The 19,058-nt window shown below is 42.1% G+C and overlaps 2 protein-coding genes across 3 annotated transcripts in view; both read left to right on the forward strand.

The window, feature by feature from the left end:
* SCAF11 (SR-related CTD associated factor 11) overlaps positions 1 to 19,058 on the forward strand; it is a 163,824-nt gene that overhangs the window by 43,651 nt on the left and 101,115 nt on the right. The gene's annotated exons all lie outside the window — the stretch shown is intronic.
* The window catches only part of SLC38A1 (solute carrier family 38 member 1), a 34,849-nt gene continuing 24,250 nt past the window's right edge, over positions 8,460 to 19,058 (forward strand). For both annotated transcript variants that reach the window (XR_014896535.1, XM_085310660.1), the window contains exons 1-3: positions 8,460 to 8,668; positions 15,261 to 15,336; positions 15,978 to 16,093. Coding sequence is in view for 1 of the 2 variants with exons in the window: in XM_085310660.1 (XP_085166786.1) it covers positions 8,550 to 8,668; positions 15,261 to 15,336; positions 15,978 to 16,093 (311 nt within the window). In the remaining variant the exon portion in view is untranslated. The remainder of the gene's footprint in view (positions 8,669 to 15,260; positions 15,337 to 15,977; positions 16,094 to 19,058) is intronic.

The following is a 19,058-nucleotide window of genomic DNA, read 5'->3' on the forward strand; positions in this document are numbered from 1 at the left end:
GGCGCCCCCCCTACCCCCCAAAACCGTGCCTCCCCGCCGGGCGCGCGCGATTTCTGAAGATAAAAAACGGGGTCGGGAGGCCCGCTGTGGCGGGCCGCAGCCCGGCGGATGGAGGGGCGGGGGGGGGCCGCGCCATGCGGCAGCTCCGCGGGGCGCGGAAGGTGCCCGCGGGATGCCGCCTCGGCCAGCCGCGGCGGTGCGCCGCGGAAAAATGGCAGGGAGCAGCGATCCGCCGGGCGCTTTCGCCGGCAGCGTTTAAAAAAAAATGAAAGGAAAAAATGATAAAAATGATAAAATTAATAAAAAAAAAAGAGAGAGCGTGTCCAGCCCCGCCATAGGAGCTGGAAAACGGGATCGCCGCAAAGGGGCGGCCGGGTCGCGCGCGTCGCAGCCCCACGGCGTGAGTGGCCTCGGCTTTCACCCTGCCGCAGGCAGAAGCGCTTAAGCCGGCGCTGCCGGCAGAGCCCGCGGAAGTTTTACGGGGTGCGGAAAACGYAGGCTGGGCCCGCGGCGCGCACACGCACACACACGCATGTATGTAAAAGGGAGGGAAAATATGTATGTGTGTGTGCGTGTGCGTGCGTGTGCATTTGCCCGTAAATACAGAGYAGCAGCTAAGCCTCTTGCTTTTAAAGAGGCAAAAACGAGAACAAAAAGGTGCTAGGTCTGAATGCATCTCTGCRTATGTGCACGTGTCCATACGTACACAGAGCTTTCTTTTTATGGCAGAGGTTTTGTTCCCTTGCTTTTCAGAGTTTGTAATGCAACCTGTAGCTATAATTTATTGCCCTTGTGAAAGAGGAGAGGAGGAAATGTGTAAACCTGTGCTTTGTTTACGTGACATTAGAAGAACTGAAATAAAGCCACGTCTGGCAGCTGGTTTTATTGCAGGAGAAACTGCTCTCATTCTGAACTCGCCACATATTGTTGGACGATTCTGTGACCCACATACTGCTCTGGGGCATTTCTGCTAGCCTATAGTCCAAATGATTGTCATTGCTGCTTCCGAGTGCTTCATTCATTTTTTTTTTTTTTTTTTTTTTTTTTTTTACTATTGCGTGAAAGACTGAATGGCATGGGCCAGTCATTGTTCCAAAAGTGAGGTACTAGCAAATTCTCTGTTTCTTATTTGATTTGAAATGCTCTTCTTTTAGCCATCTAAAATCAGAAGTAAAAGGGGGGGAAAATAGTGTTGTTTCCATCTAACTTTCACTTCCTTAGTCACCGAAGTAGGAACTCACTCTAAAAAGTATCTAAAAGCAAATTCCATCTGTTGCTGAAAAATACATAGTATCAATAACTGCCGTTCTCAGGCTTGGAGCCCATTCTGAAATTGTGCTGAAATCAATTGGCAGAACTCCTCTGAAATCTAGGATTTATCATATTTCCAGCGAGCAGAGGCCTTGTGATGCGACTTAGTGGAAATTCACTGACTAAAATGGAATCTGCTTTGCTGTAGTGCTGAACGACTCTGATTTGACTTTGCCTTTTCAGAGGGCTTTTATTTATTTATTTATTTATTTATTCAGAAGAGGCACTACAGGGCGAGCGCTTCCCAACCCCCTCCCCGCCGGGCCCATGCTGCATCCCCTGCCCCGTGGCTTGAGGCTCTCAGGGGGCCGTAGCAGGAGCCGCGGGGCTCTCGAGCGTGGCTGTGGGTGGGAGATGGCTGGAGGAGACCGCCGCTCTCCACCTACGTGCAAAGGCTTGGCCCCTGCCTTGTTAGACCCTTTCTGCGGTGTGGTAGAAGATGGGGGATCAGTTGTCCTTCGTGACCAAATCCTGCTTTTTRCAAGGGCTTTTCATTGCGTGGAAGGGAAGGAAGGGCTCTCCCGCAGGCCCATTTGCTGGCTCCTCGTCCCGGGTCTTTGTCCTGCCTCTCGSTCGGGGCCTTTCTGCCTGTTGGTTTTGTTCTCGTCTCGGGGGAATAGCGGTGACTGAGCATAACTGGGACTTTCCTTCCTCCCCTGTTCTCCCCTCTCCCTCTAGCTTTTCCTCAGTTTGCTCATTTCTGTCGGAACAAGTTTAGCAAAYAGTCTGACAATAAATACTGCTTAAAAATTACACGTTATGAAGAAAAGCAAGATGTGGCAGGACTACTTAAATATTCTGAACATACATGAAAGTGTTTCCTTTCTGATATGTATTTATTGCTTTAACCTTAATCCAAGCCAAGAAGTTTGAGCAGCCACTCTTAGTAAAAATGGCAGCTTTTTTCCTGCTCAAAGTGCTTTACAGGCATCATCCCGTTAATTCTCATCATACCTCTGTAAAGTTATCAGGTGAATATCACTCTGCATCTCTCACAGACAAGGAAATGGAAGCAAATAAATTGCATGTAAACTGGAGGGGGAAAAAAAGAAAAAAAGGAAAAGTGAGTTACAGACTGGTGCAAAGAGTTCTTCCTTCTATAGTACAAAATTTAATTTTAAACCAGATTTTTTAAGATGCTGTTAAGTCTTTCTGGAGTCGTTTCGCCAGTGTGTTTTGTTGAGGCAACCCATAATGCAGCACTCTCGCAGCACAATTCCTGAGGAATCCAAGAGCTCTTGGATTTGTGGTGGTGTGTTCTGAGATCTCCTCAGCAAAGCTGAGAACGCAGAGGGGATTTCAGAGAGAAATATAATTAGGAAAAAATGTGGCTATATTCTTCTGCCAAATGCCTTCCCTAAATTGACTGGGAAGGGCTCAAAACAAAAAATGTACTTCAAACCGTTTTTCTTTATGGCTCATCTYTAAGTGTTTTGCCTAAAGTAATGAATCACAGGGTGAATCAGACTAGTATTTTATGATTTCTTATTTGCCTGCCTTTGATCAACTGAGTAGCCTGTCGAGACTTAATATGGGACTGTCTTCCCTTTCTTTATGGCAATTTGGAAGGACAGCGTTGAAAGAGATGGGGCAGAGCAGGAACATTTTCTTGTTGCAACACAAGGTCACAGTACAGAAAAAGGTTGAGAGATTCGGCATCTGTGCACATCTCTCCTTTTTTATAACATCTTTTTCTGAGCTTCTTTATCAAGTCTTCTGTCAGCTGTTTTTTTCTCCCCTTACATACATACCTTATCTTTTAACCATTCCCGTTCCTTGCATCTTGGAGGCTGTGTCGCTACGTTAACCGGCGGCCTGGAAATGAGAGCTTAGGGCTCACACTCGGGGCGCGCACAGCTGCAGCAGCTGGCGGGACTTCTCCCCACGGCACCGCCACGGCCAGGGGGAGCCCATCTCGGCAGGTCGGTGCGGGCCAGCACCTCCCTGGTCCTCCCTCCCCRTCCAGAGCCCTCCGGCAAGGGCCTGGCGGTTGCAGCAGTGATGTAGGTGCCTGCTCCCCTGGCCACCTCGGCTCCGGAGGCTTTAGCCTTGCCGAGAGGGGCAGTACCAAATAGCTGGAGGCAATGACATTTCAAGCACCACAGATGTTTGCTCARTGGATGTGAGTCAGTCTTTAATTTCCAAGCTCTTTGTTATCTCAGTGACTCTTCTCTAATCTCTCCATTTTGTCCTTCCTGTAGGTTAAGAGTAAAACAGGAACTTTATGTTCCAGATGTCAGGTGTCGCTAATGCTGAACAAAAGGAGAGGGTTGCTTCCCGGGCTTTCAACGTGATACCATTATGTTTGAAGCCTGTTATTGCTTTTTTGTCATTTGCATAAATAGTTCATAGAGTTTCAGGCTCTGTGTTTCATTATTTATATCCATAGGGTCTTACTGGTCATATTGCTGTTGTTTGAAAGAACGTACGAAAGTATGAGCGAAGAGAGGCGTATCACATCGCAGTCTTCGCAGGAATAAAACAGCTTGCATGAAACTCATGTACTTGGTTCTGATGACTCCTAACCTAGCAAGCGGGGTTCTTGGCAAAACTCACTTTGAACAGAAATTGAGTCATATTTCAGCTTTTAAGTAAATTCTCTTGGATTCCATAGTTAAAATTGCTTAGTGTGCATTGGGTAAGTGCCATCCCATCACCAAACTATAAGACCATTTGACTGTGGGAAATGCTGGAAAGGAAGTGTGCAGTGAGCGTGCAAGGTCCTGTGACAGACAGCGTGTCTAGGAAAGGCTAAGATAGTATCAAAGGTTACTGCTGTCTCCAAGCACCTCTTAGGTATTTGGTCAGCTTCTGGGTAGCCATGCATCTAAGGTCATACTTTTGAATTATTTCATTTCCAGGATGTTTAAAAAAAATACTTGTGAATCATGCCATCGCTATTACCTCCGGAAGTGATGATATTATTGATAGAAATATGACTGCTGGTGAAGAGTTTTCTGGAATTACACTACTTCTAGGTGCTGCCTGGAAAGGATTCATGCTTAAGCCAGGAGAAGAAATAAAGCTAGAGTGTCCGTATTTTTTCAAATACATAAACATTTCAAGCCCATCGCTGCCACCTTTTCAAGCCTATTACTGCCGTTGTGATGTTTTGATAGTCCAGAAAACTAGAGTTGCAAGGATTTTGCGAGAGGGGTGTTTCAGAAGGCAGTAGAGGAAAAGACACTCTTTAAAACGTGTTTTAATCGCCTGTGAAGGTCTCAATGTCCTTGAGAGAAACAAATTCATTTTATCTTCTTGTGTCCTCCATACGGAATCTGTGACCAGTTGTTATCTTTCCCATAATTTTAAGGCAACAGTGTTACTTTGTAAGCAGCACRTGATAAATAAATTACAGATAATAGGTTTTACAAGACATGTCATGGGATGTCTAAAGACAAAGGCAAGCTTCTAGCCTGGTACAGTGCTTTTTCTACTCACCTGGGGGCTTGGGTCAGCTATGAAACACAAATCTGTGACATTCCTTCAAATGTGACATTAGCCCTTTCCTGTTTTTCCTCGAGGTGATTCATGCAGAGTGTTTGCCTGTCATCTCAGTGGAAAAGTTCCAAGCAAGAGTAGAATTTGTATTTCTTTGAGTATGTCTGGGGAGAGAGGGGTTTTATTACAGGTATTGGGGCACTGCTTTCCTCTTTCAGGGGGGTTTAAGGATGGGCAGAGTAGTAAGCGCAGTGACTGGCATTGGTTGGTATTGCTATGCTCACTGGTCGGATGATTTGTTTATTGCCTTTCAGAGTCAAATAAGAATAAAGCTCCATCTAGGTATTTTTGCCAAAATAGCATTTTTTATTTGAATTTGCTTTATGACATTTCATGAATGAAAAGGCTTTAAGTGCAAATACTATTGTGCTTCTTCCAATGTAGCTTCAAATTGACATATGGTGAATTTTATTAGCTGAAAACTTTTTTTTTCTTCTCTCTTTCCTCATTATTACTGGCACTGACACTTGAGGTGGAGACTCACTTAACTGGGCTATCTCAGAGTAAGGCTTCCAGTCAAAGCTACATTCATGAAGAAAGCTGTATATTGGCAGAGAGCAATTCAGCGTGCTTACAAACACCCCCCTTAGGCTGGGATGAATTAGCCTGGCAGGGCCAGACTCTTTTCTCTCTCAGCTGTGGAGTCCAGATGACGAGCCCAGCATGGTCACGCAACTCTCAGAGAATAAAGCTGGCTGAGGTGACTCCTACCTTTAGGGGCTGTAGGCTTTATTTAGAATCTGTGTGTGATTTGTCATATTTTAATGTCACGGAGACATTAAAAATAGGCATTTTGAGGGTGAAATCTTATGACCGCCTCTACTTCACTGACTGGGAAGAAAGCCTGGAGTGATAAGCTCTTAAAAAGACGTTGTTGCACTGTGCATGTCCAAAGCACAGTTAATTTGGGCAAAAATTTAGAGTTTTGTGTAGTCTGTTTTTTGTGAATATCTCGCATATTGCACCTAAGTCTGCAAGCGCTTTACAAACTGGGTGTTATTATCAGCACTGTCATCTTAATTTTACAGATGTAGATGCTAAGGATGAGGTRGTTATCCCTCACCAAGAGATTTGCATTGAGTTGATGCTATCGCAGGTAATGTTTCAGTCACCAGCCCCACATTTCTCTGTTTTTCTCCTAGTGTTTTGGTGCTGAGATCAGGTTTTCTCAGACCCAGATGTACAACGCACTATTTCACTCAGCAGTTTTTTTGGTTTCAGGGTGTTTTGGAGCTCGTTTTTTGTTAGCTTTTTGTTTGTTTTTGTCTTGTTTTGTTTTTAGTAGATTGCTAAACCTAGGAAGAACATGGTACAGAGTCAAAGATGTGCCTTCCTGCTGCTGCAGGAGTAGCTCATCTGTCTGAAATCCTGAATCTGCTGAAATTATTGCTAACACTCCAGATAACATTGATAGCACTAAGATTTTGCTGTGTCTTCATTCAATCTTTCGGAGAATCGGAGTTTTAGTGAAAAAAAAAAAGTTGGGTTTTTTGCATCAGAGCGATTCCTTGCAAATAAGTCAGGTGAACCGTTCTCCTGTTAGTCTGGCCTTACAGCTAGACACCAGCAGGAGCTGCACGTCGGTGAGCTGTGAAGTCTGCTCTCCAGCACACTGTTTACCTCGCAGAAGTGCTAATTTCAGCACCTATTTTTGCAACGCTTAATGTGGAATTTATTAAGTGCAGGCAATGTCGAGACACTTCTGAAAATCCTCCTGGGAGACTAAGATGCAAAACTGTACCCAAAGGGAAAGTTGCAGTGCTTGAATAGCAGACGAATCTTTGCATGGATTTTAAAATCTCTGTGGATGCAAATCTCTGTGCAGACATTGTYGCTTCTGCTAAAGGATTGTTTATTTTAGGAACAGAGGGTCACAAGAAGCTTCRGGATTCAGCACGCCACCCCAGCAATCGCGCTCTCCTGTGGCTTTATCCTTTTAGAAAAAGATCAAGCTTCTCTTCCAAAATAGGTAGACTGTTTTATCCCTGCGGCTTCTGGGAAGACTGTTCCAGAAAGTCACTGCTAAAACCKCCTTCTGCTTACCAGTCTGTATTTATTTATCAGCCATTTAAATCCATTTTTTTTCCTTGTGCCAACATTGTAATACCCGGACGTTTACTCTCCTAGTGTCTGTTGTGGTGCAGATGAGCTGCACAGTCCCGAGTTCACGTCCCACGGCACGTTCCTCCGGCCAGGTCTGCCTCCCCRCGCTGTCTGCCCGGCTGACTGCTTGTATGGGTGCTCCCTCTGCGGAAAGGACCAAATTCTACCTTACCATAAGTGTCCGAGGCTAACCTTTAGATTTACCCYTTAAGTTTGGACGCTTAGGGATGTGTGGAGAAAGATGTCTTTTTTAAGACAACGTAAACTTTAAGATAAAATTGAGTTTCTGAAAACCTGCTCATTTCACAAATCCCTTTTACGTGTGGTGAGGATGTAGTGTAAGCCAGAAGTGTGGGGTCCTGGGAAATTCACTGGAAACAAGCAGGTGTCGTAACGGGACAAGAAGTGAACCAAACCCTCCCCTGTTTCCTCGGGGCTCTGTAAAAGCCGAGGATGCTGCTGCTCCTTTGGTTACATGTGAGCATCTGGACGGTTTTGAGGTAGCTCTGACGATACCCCCCAACGAAGCCGGGGCGCGAGGGTTCGTGAAGCGCCCCGGGGTGAACGGCAAACAGCCGCAGAGGATCGCTCGCAAGACGGGCGCGAAGAGGGTGCTGCTGCAGGAGCTCGTTTCTGAGCAACGTCCGACGGCCGCCGGCTGACCCCGCCGTCGTAGTTCAGCCGAGAGCGGTCTGACACGGGGAAAACAGCGGTCTTTCAGTCGGCCGGTGTTTTCGGTGAGGAAATACGTCCCTGTAGCAGATTTGGCCTGTCTAGCTTTGGTGTTATTCTAGGTGCTTTTGCACAACACATCTCGCAGTGGAGAGACCAGCTGATCTCTCTGCAACACCTGCTCGAGGCAAGATACACCGTGTTTTTTCTTCATGTGATCCATGAGTTTAGGGATTTGTTTTTGTCCGCTTTCTGCCTTTGTTCAGAATAAGTGTTTTGGTAAAGACACTTTACAGAGGGTGCTTTGTGTGTGATTAATCTTAACAAATTCAAATGTCGGGAATACAGATGTTAATAGAGCAGAAGCCTGGAATAATTCCATCCCTCTGCTCCCTCCACCTAGCAGCAGTATGTGCACAAGCACTGAAAATGATGAGAGGGTTGTGGTTTTTTTTTGTTGTTTTTTTTTTTTTTTTTGGTGAGAGGCAACATGGAGAAGATGAGTGGCAGATAACTAACTGGGATCTGGGCAAGCAAAACATTTTTATTCTTTAATTTTTAGATGGTTAACCTTTTTTTTTCTTTCTGAAATAAATATTATTGGCTTGCTTGCTTRTTTATTAATACAAGTACCGTCTTCAGCAATTGGTTGTGCAACTGCATAAATTTGGTTAGTGAAGTTTATCTAATTAAGGAGTATAATGTTACCACTTTCCTGCAAAGCATTCATTCACCTAGAGTGCCTCTAAAAATACAAAATTGATTGGTCCCAATGGTCTGTCTTGTCCAGGTTTCAATGAATTCTTCTGGTGATACTGTCTACTACGGATGGCATACATCTTGGGGTTTTTTCTTGTGTTTTATTTAGATTGCTCACACTGTGGCTGCAGTTTACTTGCAAGATACCAACCAAACACTAATATTTGGATAGACACTTGGATACATAGAGTTCCTYACTCAGGATGCCTTTCAAAGCTGGATTAGAACTGACTGAATTGCAGAATATGACTGTCCCTGAAGATGATAACATCAGCAATGATTCAAATGATTTCACAGAGGTGGAAAACGGCCAGATAAATAGGTGAGTATTTTTCCACTGACGCGGCCTGTGCTAAGAAACAGACTGTTTAAAACCAGCATTCTAATTTTCAGTGTATGTCTTGAATTATTCATTACCAAGTCATGCTCCATTTGAAGATGTAATTTGAATTTCATATGTGACATCTGTTGGGCATAGGCTGCAACAGCAGATAAAGCAAACAGAGTGGCAATTTATTCATCGTTTTGAATCTTTCAAATTAGTCTAATAAAATGCACAAACATATAATGTTGCAAAAAGCCAACATTTTGAAATATCCGCTTACGCACGGCAAAGAAGCAATGCTAATCGATACGCTTAGACCAACAGAATCATTTTGGGCAGATCACTTTAGTGAGCTTTGACCCCTGATACTACGGATTTAACCTGCCTGGCCGCAGCCGCGTATTCCCCAAGCTTCTGGGGATTTACAGCTCGCGTTGCTGGCAGGAGAAGGTGTTCCAGTCCACGTGGGCAAGCCGGCCAGATAACCCGTGCCACAGCCATTGCGCCCTAAGGCAGCAGCAGCAAGAAGCTGGGGAAGCAAAGGTTTTGCCTAACTGAGGTCAYGTCTCAAAAACACCCCTATTCATCAATTTCAGTAAAAATCAGTGTGTGCTTTTAAATTATTAGACCATTGACTTTCTTTCTATAAGCTTTTAATTAATTAATTTTCAAAAGAGCAAAGGTGTCTCACGTTACAGCGGTTCTTCCAGGCCTTTCTGCCAGGTACCRGTGTCCAACAGGTGTCGAGCTGTGTCGTGTTCATAGCAAAGATCCGCCGATGCTCAGCGCTTGTGTTTCGTGAGCTATAAAACAAGAAGCCGTTTTCCTACCAAACTTCTTGTTCAAATATTGCAGTCGGGGGTGCAGTGCAGTTTCTGCTCAGGGATCCAGGTACTTGTGCTAGTAAGGAAGCCGATGCCTGCWCATAATCCTGTTTATTTACTGCAGCGCTGCAGGACTGCTACTACCAGTGTTTATGGTCTTTAAAAACCTGAACCAGCCCTTTCCTCTTGGCCTTTCTTCCTTGTGGCAGCAGCTTGTGGGAGGCTTCTGGCTACTCAGTGAYACTCGGGTTCTGGTGTGAAAACACGCTTCTGAGCTGTTTTCTCRCAAGGAAGGGGGCAGTTCTGTGGCAGGAGCCTGGCGTTCCTGGAGCCGGCACCGCCGGGCAGGTCGCTCTCTGCCCAAGGGAAGTCCTGGGGCAGTTACCAGCTGTGAGAGTTAGTAATGTGACCACACTGCAGCTGCACTGGTGAAGGTCAGGAATTTTCTGATTCAACTTCTTTGAYGGACAGTGCCAAAACAAAACACAAACCACTTCTATAAATAAAAATAAAAYAAAACAAAATAAAATAMATGAAATAAAATGAAAGATAGGAAAGAGTAAGGAAAGAGAGCACCACATACACTTGGTCTTTGACAGTTAAGGTGTGGTTTTAGGAGTTAGTGCCTGGTAAGCATGGAGATATCCATGTAGACTGCAAAAGAAAGAAGAAAAATGGGTGAGGAAAGAGTGTCAGAAACCTCAACAGGTTTTCTAACTACTTTTCTGGCTTTTAGGGGAGGCGAACACATTCCACGGTTTCTATTCCCTTATGGCTGATTCTTCTCCTTTGCAAAGTATCCTTTGGTCACTGGAAGCTGCCCGTTAAGGCTGTCTATCAGTCTGCTGGGCTGCTTGCTGGATAGCTATTTCCTCGCACCTACTATGCAGCAGTGCTTTCCYCCACGTATCCAATGTGTTTGCGTTGCTCTCCATCTTCGAAACAAGCATTTCAAGGATGTCCTCACCAGGTGTGGACTGCCCGGGCGGCAGCACGCCGGCGCCAGCACGGCCCTAGGGTCCCCACTGGAGTCAGGGCCGAAGGACTCCCTGTGCCCCTGCAAGCCCTCGGCCAGTGTGCACAAGTGGCGTGACACTCCACAGTCCGTTAAAACCACTGGGACTTTTTTTATTGATTTCACCTGAGCTTTAGATTAGATACATAATTTTCAATGACCTTTTTTCAGTTATTTCAACTTGTTTGATTTTGCACTCCGTGCTTTATTTTAAACCTGTTTTTTTTCCCCAGTACATAGTTTACCTTATTCAATGCAAATCAGAGGTTTTAAGGGTCTTTGGGGGAAGATATATCAATGAGGAGCTGATTCCACACCTGTGTTTAAATCCCAAACATTTCCTGATCTTGGGAAAAAAAGATCCCTATTTTCCTTTGGATTTCCAGCCTGAATGTGGGCCTAAATGTGTGGGTATATGTACCACTGGGAGGGAGTGTCAGTCTAGGGGATTTCTTTGTATATGAAAATGATAAATTTCTTCTGGAAGTGAAGATACTTACATCAATCCAGACATCCCCTCTTGGTGTGCTACTAACCAGGCATCCTGGGCATAAATCTTGGCATTCTCCAAACGTGACTGTAAACCTGTGTTTAGATGACCTACTGCTTTGTATAACAGGACATAATCCATCCAGCTGCTCATCAACAAATTTGTATCTGCAACAGTGATTAAACTCTCAGCAAGCAGCTASCATGATGCTGAATGTTTGTCTCGGTTTACAGCTGCTGGTGGATTATCAGTAGTCCTTGCTCAGCAAGGTTGTTCATAGGTAATCCCAGATGCAGTAAAAGTTTCACAGTGTAAGCCAGACCAGAACTTTTGCATTTCTTGCTCATGCTTGCCTTGGAAACCTTTGCCCCTTCCCAAGCTACAGCTCAGTTTAGGTAGATGCCTAAGGACAGAGGTCTGTCATCTTGGCAAAATAGCTTTCCCTAACAAATGTTTATGGCACTGTCAAATATCACTTTAACTTAATTATGTTTAAATATGTGTGAGATAGCTAAATGGTTTTAACCCTGATTAASGAAAATGGTTAACTCAGATAGCACTCTTATGAGATATTTCTCATAGAAGTCCTTTAATAAATTTAATTTTGAAGCCGCAGTTAAAAATGCTTCTTTTAAAGCCACTTTGCTAATAAGATTAATTTTCTACCTTGCACTAAATGAAACAAGAATAAGAATTAGAACAACAAATTCTCAAATATGAGGATGGATTCATCATAAGAATGAGCTAATTATTTTTGGCCATTCTTTTATAAACATATCTGAGAAGTTAGGTACAAACTGTTCATACTCAGATATGATATTTGAAGTACAACTAGAAGCAGAAATACACAGGGAAGAGATTATGTCTTTTATTGATGAATGAAGTGTTTGCAATGAAGACAACAAAAGCACAAATGGATTTCATGCTTGTCAGGGAGYCACAAAGTTTTAATGACACGGATTATCCCATTGTGCATTTCTACAGCACCTCACAGTGGCCTCTATCCTTGTGAGAGTTGAGAGAATCTGGAGCAAATGATCATTTCATTTCATTCCTGTCATACTTATAAAATACACAACATTCTGTGAAAGTGAATAGTCCAGTTTCTGAGAATATCTATTAAACAGAGCAGATGCATGTCATGGTTTAACTAGAAATTCCAGTATTGCAACATAGGTTCCCTTTCATATTGTAGGAGAAAAACACCCTGAAATGAAAAATGTTAGACGTTCATAAAAAGCAAAATTATGATTTTTTTTAGGATGGGATTTTTTTTTAATTGATTGGACTACCTTCCCCCTACTTTTTTTTTTTTTTTTTAATTCAGTAATATGTTCCACTTACAAAAAATTTACGGTGTCATACAGCACGCCTGTACCACCTACTGATCATGGTCCCGAGGCAACCTTTTCATCTGGACTTGCAGGTTATGTTGACCACAATAACGAATGTGGCCACAGTTGGAGAACAGCCTTGAGACCAGGAGGCCACCTACGCACTCCACAACTGCATTTCTGCTAAGCTTTCCAGACRAGCAGGCCTGTGGTTGGGAGGCACTCTGTAAAAAAAGGCTACGTCCATTGCTACGTCCCTCACAGAAGTTGCATTTTGGAAGGCTGCTGGCCCTGTTCACACATACAAGCCACAGTCCCTTGTCTGACTTTGTATTGCAGTTCACATCACACAGCATAAACAAGAAAAATCTGCAGTGGGACGTAGTGAATATGGAATGGGTGAGCAGCCCAGCTTACAATGGGAGAAAAGAGGCTGGACAGCAAGTCCAATCCAGTTTAATGTAGGACTAATTCAAAACAGTACTCTGGATCAATTTATGAAATCAGATTTGCTTTTTTCAAGTCAAGTCTAGAAAGAAATAAATTGCTGCCACAGAAAATACTGATTCAAGTATTGTCTTTATCATTTGTAAACTCTTTACCAATGATTTTCATTGAACTTTAGTACAAAGCAGCAGTAATACCTACAAAATTATTATTTCTGTAGATATTAAACAGGAGCTAAATAACTAGGAATGAGCAGAAAGAGGAGGAGGGGAACAGACTAGTTGCTTCTATCATAACTGACAAAATCTAAAATGACACAGGATCTCCATAAATGACAGAAGAAGGCGCAGTCCGCAGATGTTCCCAGCAGCACTTCAAAATCGATAGGAGACGAAACTCTTCTCTTTGTTCCTGACTGTAAAATTGCCTGCAGGGTATTTCATGAGAGAGCTGGAATGTCTTTTCCAAACTGTTCACACTCAGCTGCCTRTATTCAAGAGATGAGCGTTAAACAGACATGAAAAGAAAATATGCAAGCTCTGAATCTATAGAAGACCAGTTTGAGGTTTCATTCCATGAGGGTAGGATACCTTTGYGGTAAATTTCAGAAAGTTAATTTTGGATCAATCTACCATAGGGGTGGTTGCTTTTCACTTCTTACAGCAGTGGAGGAGATTCAGCAAGCAATTCTAACTTCTTTAGGACTGCTGAACCTGGCGTGGTGCCTGTATGTTGCAGGAAATTAGCTTCTGAAGTTAATAGTTTAAAAAATGTAGGAGGAACCTATACTTGGTTGTTGTCTAGATAAAGACAGTCAAAGCAGACTGATGGATCTTCAAATTTATAACAAAAGCAGCAGTAATACTAAATACTTTTTGACAGATTTTGCCAAATATAAGGGATAAACTCCAAGTGGAAGTACATAGTAGAGAAAGGTCAGACCTTTAAAGATATTTTTCTATTAAGGATCTTTACCTTTATGTCTAAAGACTAAGCACAAGTTACTTTATGAAAAAAAAAATATTGAAGATGCAGGACCCAGTATGTCAGCTGTGGAAATTGAATCAGTAACATTACAGCTGTACCATTTTGGCATATGCTTAGAAATCATATTCTCATCATCTTTTGCTAGTAATTAGGCCACAACTAAGGTAATAAGGAAGTTTGATAGAGCTTTATATTTATGAATTTAGGGTCTTATTACCAGCCTAAATACTTTCAGCTGCTCTGAAGTAAAACACAGTCTGAGTGTGAACTCTGTCCCTAGCCAAGAGGCAGTCCCCGCTGTGGGAAGTGGCTAGTAGGGCTATTCCTTACATAAAACAAACCACAGTGTCTAGTTTATTGTTTGCTGTCATTTAAGAAGAGCCACCTTAAGTTACCTGCAGCAAAAGGGTCTCTGAAACTTGGTGCCAGCCGCTGGTTAGGACAGCAGCGCATAATGGCTGATGCAATAGCAGCGCCTAAGAACTGTTTGCAGATTAACCAAGATGCCAGGGACTTGCTTTTGCATAAGTCTTTGAAAGCTGTAAAGTCAAGAGAATGCTATAGGCAAACTAAAACATTCGCTGAAGACACAATCTGGGAGAAAATAACAGCAAACCCAGGTCAGAAGTGTCATAAATGCCAAGGAAGTGGAAATACAGAGGCAGGAGGCAAATCTTGCTCTGGTGACAGCAAGCTCCTGATGGGTACGTCTCAAGGACGAAGCACAAGTAACGGGTGCAGAGAAAGGAAAGCTCTTCACTTCCCAGCACAGAAGTGTTTAATTCTGCAGCCTAGTGAACTTATTTGGACTTTTTGAACTTATTTGGATTTTCAAAGACCCTTTAATGAAAAAGCGGTAGTTCAGAGCTTCCAGTATGTTGACAGGCTTGTTGACAGGGCCTGTCATCAGGCTCAGGACAGCCCCAGGCCGYGGTGGCTGTGGGCAGCACTTCTTCCTCCTTTTATCTCCAGACCTAAGGGTTTCAGTACCCAGGTGCCACGGCTGCCTTCCCATGAGCTCATCCCTATGTCGGATGCCCTGAGGCTCAGTGGCCAGCAAGGGCTGCAGCACCACAAGAAAATGAAATGGTGTGGTGGGGAGCCAGCTTTGTAGCGAAGATCCGSTGGTGGGGTGGTGGCCACACCTCGGCAGGGTACCTGGAGAAGTCCATTAACAGGGCCCTGTTAATGTTTGTGCAAATTCATTGTCTTCCTGCCCACAAAATTGGTGCTTTTTCATTACTAAATCTCATGAAATGCCATTTTGTATATGTTCATTCTGATCTTGTGTTAGTGTTACCTTTTTTTGATGCCCAATGTATGCCGGTATAAGTGAAGCGTAATCTGGCTCGTTAATAGTTATGAGTTTGACCTCTTTTCTCATCCAGCTTTTATACATTGCATGTTTTGTAATCACATGATGCTCATAGAATTAATGTGTTTGCATTTTATAAACACTCCTGCTAGAAATAAATCCTCTGACCTCTTTCAGCAAGTTTATTTCGGATCGAGAAAGCAGAAGAAGTCTTACAAACAGCCACCTGGAAAAAAAGAAATGTGATGAATATGTAAGTGCCTCTCACTGTTCTTTTCTCTGTCCAAATGAATATATATATTGTGCATATGTACAGCCTTTAGACATGGTCTTCCAAAGTGCTGAGCACACACAATTATAGCTGAAATTCAAGTTCAAGTAGGAACTGCTCATGCTCAGCACTTAAAAAAAAAAAAAAAAAAAAAAAAAAAAAAAAAAAAAAAAAAAAAAAAAAAAAAAAAAAAAAAAAAAAAAAAAAAAGGCACACACAAAAAGCAAGCATTTTGGTCCAGTTCAGACAAGGGAAGTCCTCTTGCCTTTGTTAGGCAGGAAGTCATGGTGGTTGCTTATGGCTTTACAATGTATAAATCAAGCCTAAGATGTTTAGCAAACATAGTGAAAGATGGATTTTTAAACTGAAATTGTACTCTGAGTTATATATTGCCTAGCCCATTTATGTCAATTTACGTGATCTATAAACAGTGATCAGAATATAGCTGTGAGAATGTTCAGTGACATTTTTTTCTCTTTCAAACCTTGCATTTCTATTGATTTGTTTCTATAGCAGTAGCTACTTACATTTGATATATCAAAAATATTGCAGATTAAAGTATAGATGCATTTCTCTGCTGTGTTCCAAACTGTTGCTTATATGTATATTTTTCATGTCTGCAGATTCCAGGAACTACTTCACTGGGAATGTCTGTCTTTAATCTCAGCAATGCTATTATGGGCAGTGGAATTTTAGGACTTGCTTTTGCATTGGCCAACACAGGAATTCTCCTTTTCTCGTAAGTATCAATGTGCTAAGTAGCAGGTTTCTGTGCAATTTCATTGTGTTTAAAGAACATGTGCACTGCAAGCAAGTGGGGTGATTTATAGTCCTTTTAAAACATGAAGTGCTTTTTTACTTCAGTGTAAGCAACCTGTATGAATAGCTTGGATTTCAGAATACTGATGGATACGTCAGTTTAGTTAGGTAAAGATGGACTCAAATATTCAAGTATAGTAATCGAGTTTTAAAATGTTAGTTACAAGTTTCAGACATATTTTTAATTCAAAATTGTGAAAAAAAAGCCACTAATTGTGGTTCTAAAGCAAATTAAGTCCATGTTATTTACTATAACACGGTATAACATGACAGCCTAGCTGGGATTTTACCTATGGTCTACAAACTACACATATATTAGAAATAGCAAATTTATGCAGTAGTGATAGCTRTGATGTGATAGTACCTGCTTCTTATTTCTGTTATAGGAGCTTTAGAGCTTTCAGCATGCATGGTACAATAACTACCTTTTTTTATCAAGAAAAGAGAGTATTTATACTCATTTATATGTTCATATTATATTTTCATCTCACTCCCACAGTTTCTTCAGTTTGTTATGTGAAAGGCCTTAGAAGCCAATATAAATATAGCCAAGATTTTAGTGTGAAAAGGGATTCGAGGTAGAGTACTCAACTCCACCAAAAAAAAAGGCATTTTTTAAAGGAGAATTTTATAGTGTAAAAATGAAACAGCGCCAAGGAATGACTAAGATGCAAAATACTGTGTTATTTTGGACTACAGYATGAGACATTTCATTGTAAAAAGTGATTGTTAAGAAATCAGTTGGGAATTGTACACAGATTCCAGTAATACGAGTTCATTGAGGGAAGAGCTTACAATATTTGAGAACTGTCCACAACTTACAGATAATTCTAAAGAGGTGTCATTTCTTGAATGACAAATCTAAAAAATATAGGGCTTTGTTGTTTGTTAGATTTTGGGGAAATATTTAATGGAAACTTTGTATATTACTGAGTGGATAGCCAAAGTGGTATGTAGAGCCAGGGTAGCAAAATCTATGCTGCTACTATATAATTCACTGTGGTTGGTAAAATCTGGGAATAATCCAAGGAATTAATCCACCTACATTAAGAATGTGTAGTCTCATAACTGTGTTGTAACTAAGCTAGGCTATAAAGTAGATGGGTTCTAATTTAGAGCACCCAATTTAAATTTAATCTTTCTTATAAAGAGGGACTGAATTTATTTCATTTTTGCTGGGTATTTTTTTGATAGTAGTCTAACCTGTAAGTGATATTCTACCCATGTTCTAATAATCAGACCTCTGAGAGCACAGTCTGGTTTTTGCAAAAAATTACCTCTGCTCAGCTTTGTTATTACCTTTTCCAAAATAAGATAATAGTGGCTCAGCCAAAGAGAAATAATTTTTACATGTTCATCACAAAATGTTGTCATACTGCACCCACAATTTTTCCTTACTGCTTTAGTTTCCTACAGATAATCCCATCCTCTTCTCTTTCTTTCAGCGCAAACATAGATTTTCATGAGAGTTTCAGTAAAATATGTCTTCTTTAAAGGATGTGAAAGTGTAGTTTCTTTTAAGTGAGGTAGATCAAACCAGTGATTCCAAACACCAGAAAACTTATAAAAGTCTGTGATAGTGACTGGGCATCTCCTGGTGCAAACAGTGTGTGTGTGGCTCTGTACCAGCAAATTTTACCAAGAACTGCCAAAGTTGAATGTTTTATAGAGATGTTATACAGTAAATAAGAGCATTATTCTCTACAGAGTTAACTATATGGATTTAAGACTGGATAACTGGTTTTGTTAGCTTTATAATGCCTTTAGAGCAGTTCACCTTGAGCTAGATCAGCCTACTGAGATCAAGGTAAGGAAGCTAGTAGGAGCTAACTGACCAGGCTAGCAGGGATTTCACCTTTGTAGCCTGGAGATGCAGGATCTTTGTGTGTAGCGTCTGTAGTTATGCCTGAATATTGAACTGCTTTAAATATTCTTTTATCACACARTAGTGTCAGAATTAAATCTMGTTCATCTGGATTTTTACATTTTTYCCACACCTTGAATCAGTGCATTTTTCCAATAAATGTATAGTTCTGTGTCTCTATCACAAGGTAGATCTTAGAACCACTTCTGCTTTACAAGTGATTAGAATCCTAGCAATAATTTCATCACTTTTTGCACATGAGAAAGTACTTACATTCAGTGCTGTTAAGTTACATAATTCTGAAGTGTTCCAAGGTTGCTTTGCCCAGGTAGTCTGTCTGCCAGTATTGGCATGCACCATCTCTGGAAAGCAGAAAATAGAGCAGAAAAATTAAAGGAGCATTTTAAGCACTAACAACGCAGATGCAGCTTGATTTCCWCTCTCACAGCTTTAGAACTGCTGCAATGTGAAGCATACACTACCATGGCTGTGGATCAGTTCAGAGCCTATATTCTTGGCACAGGGTATGCAAAATGACCATGACTGTGAATTCGTATTCTCACACACTATTTGTATAACTTAGTGCCATACTTAAGTGTCATACTTTCCAGGCAAAACAACTGAGGTAGGAACTCAGAAAAAATTAATTCTAATATTTTTAATAACTACAGCCTTTCCTTTATGCAAAAGGAGAGAAAACCTTGCTGCAGAAAGATGCCACTAAAGGCTCAGTAGGCGATAGCTGGACCAAGCTACCTGCAACAGCAGCACTCCCCATAGCTAAGCTCCCTCTGCCTGTGGTGCCACCCTGGAGCCCCAGGACTGCCGTGTTGGATCGCACTGCAGAGGCAAAGGGGCTGGCTAAATGCAAGCTGCTTTCAACCTGTATTTAGTCTAGCACCTCACAGTGCTAGWCTAAACCACGCCCCAGCGAAGAGCTGCTAAGATGATGAAGGGACTGGAGCATCTCTCMTATGAGGAAGGGCTGAGAGAGCTGAGACTGTTCAGGCTGGARGAGAGA

The sequence above is a fragment of the Rhea americana genome, unplaced genomic scaffold (genome assembly GCF_003343005.1).
Source record: "Rhea americana isolate MKP2758 unplaced genomic scaffold, rheAme1 scaffold_322, whole genome shotgun sequence".
NCBI classification, from domain to species: domain Eukaryota; kingdom Metazoa; phylum Chordata; class Aves; order Rheiformes; family Rheidae; genus Rhea; species Rhea americana.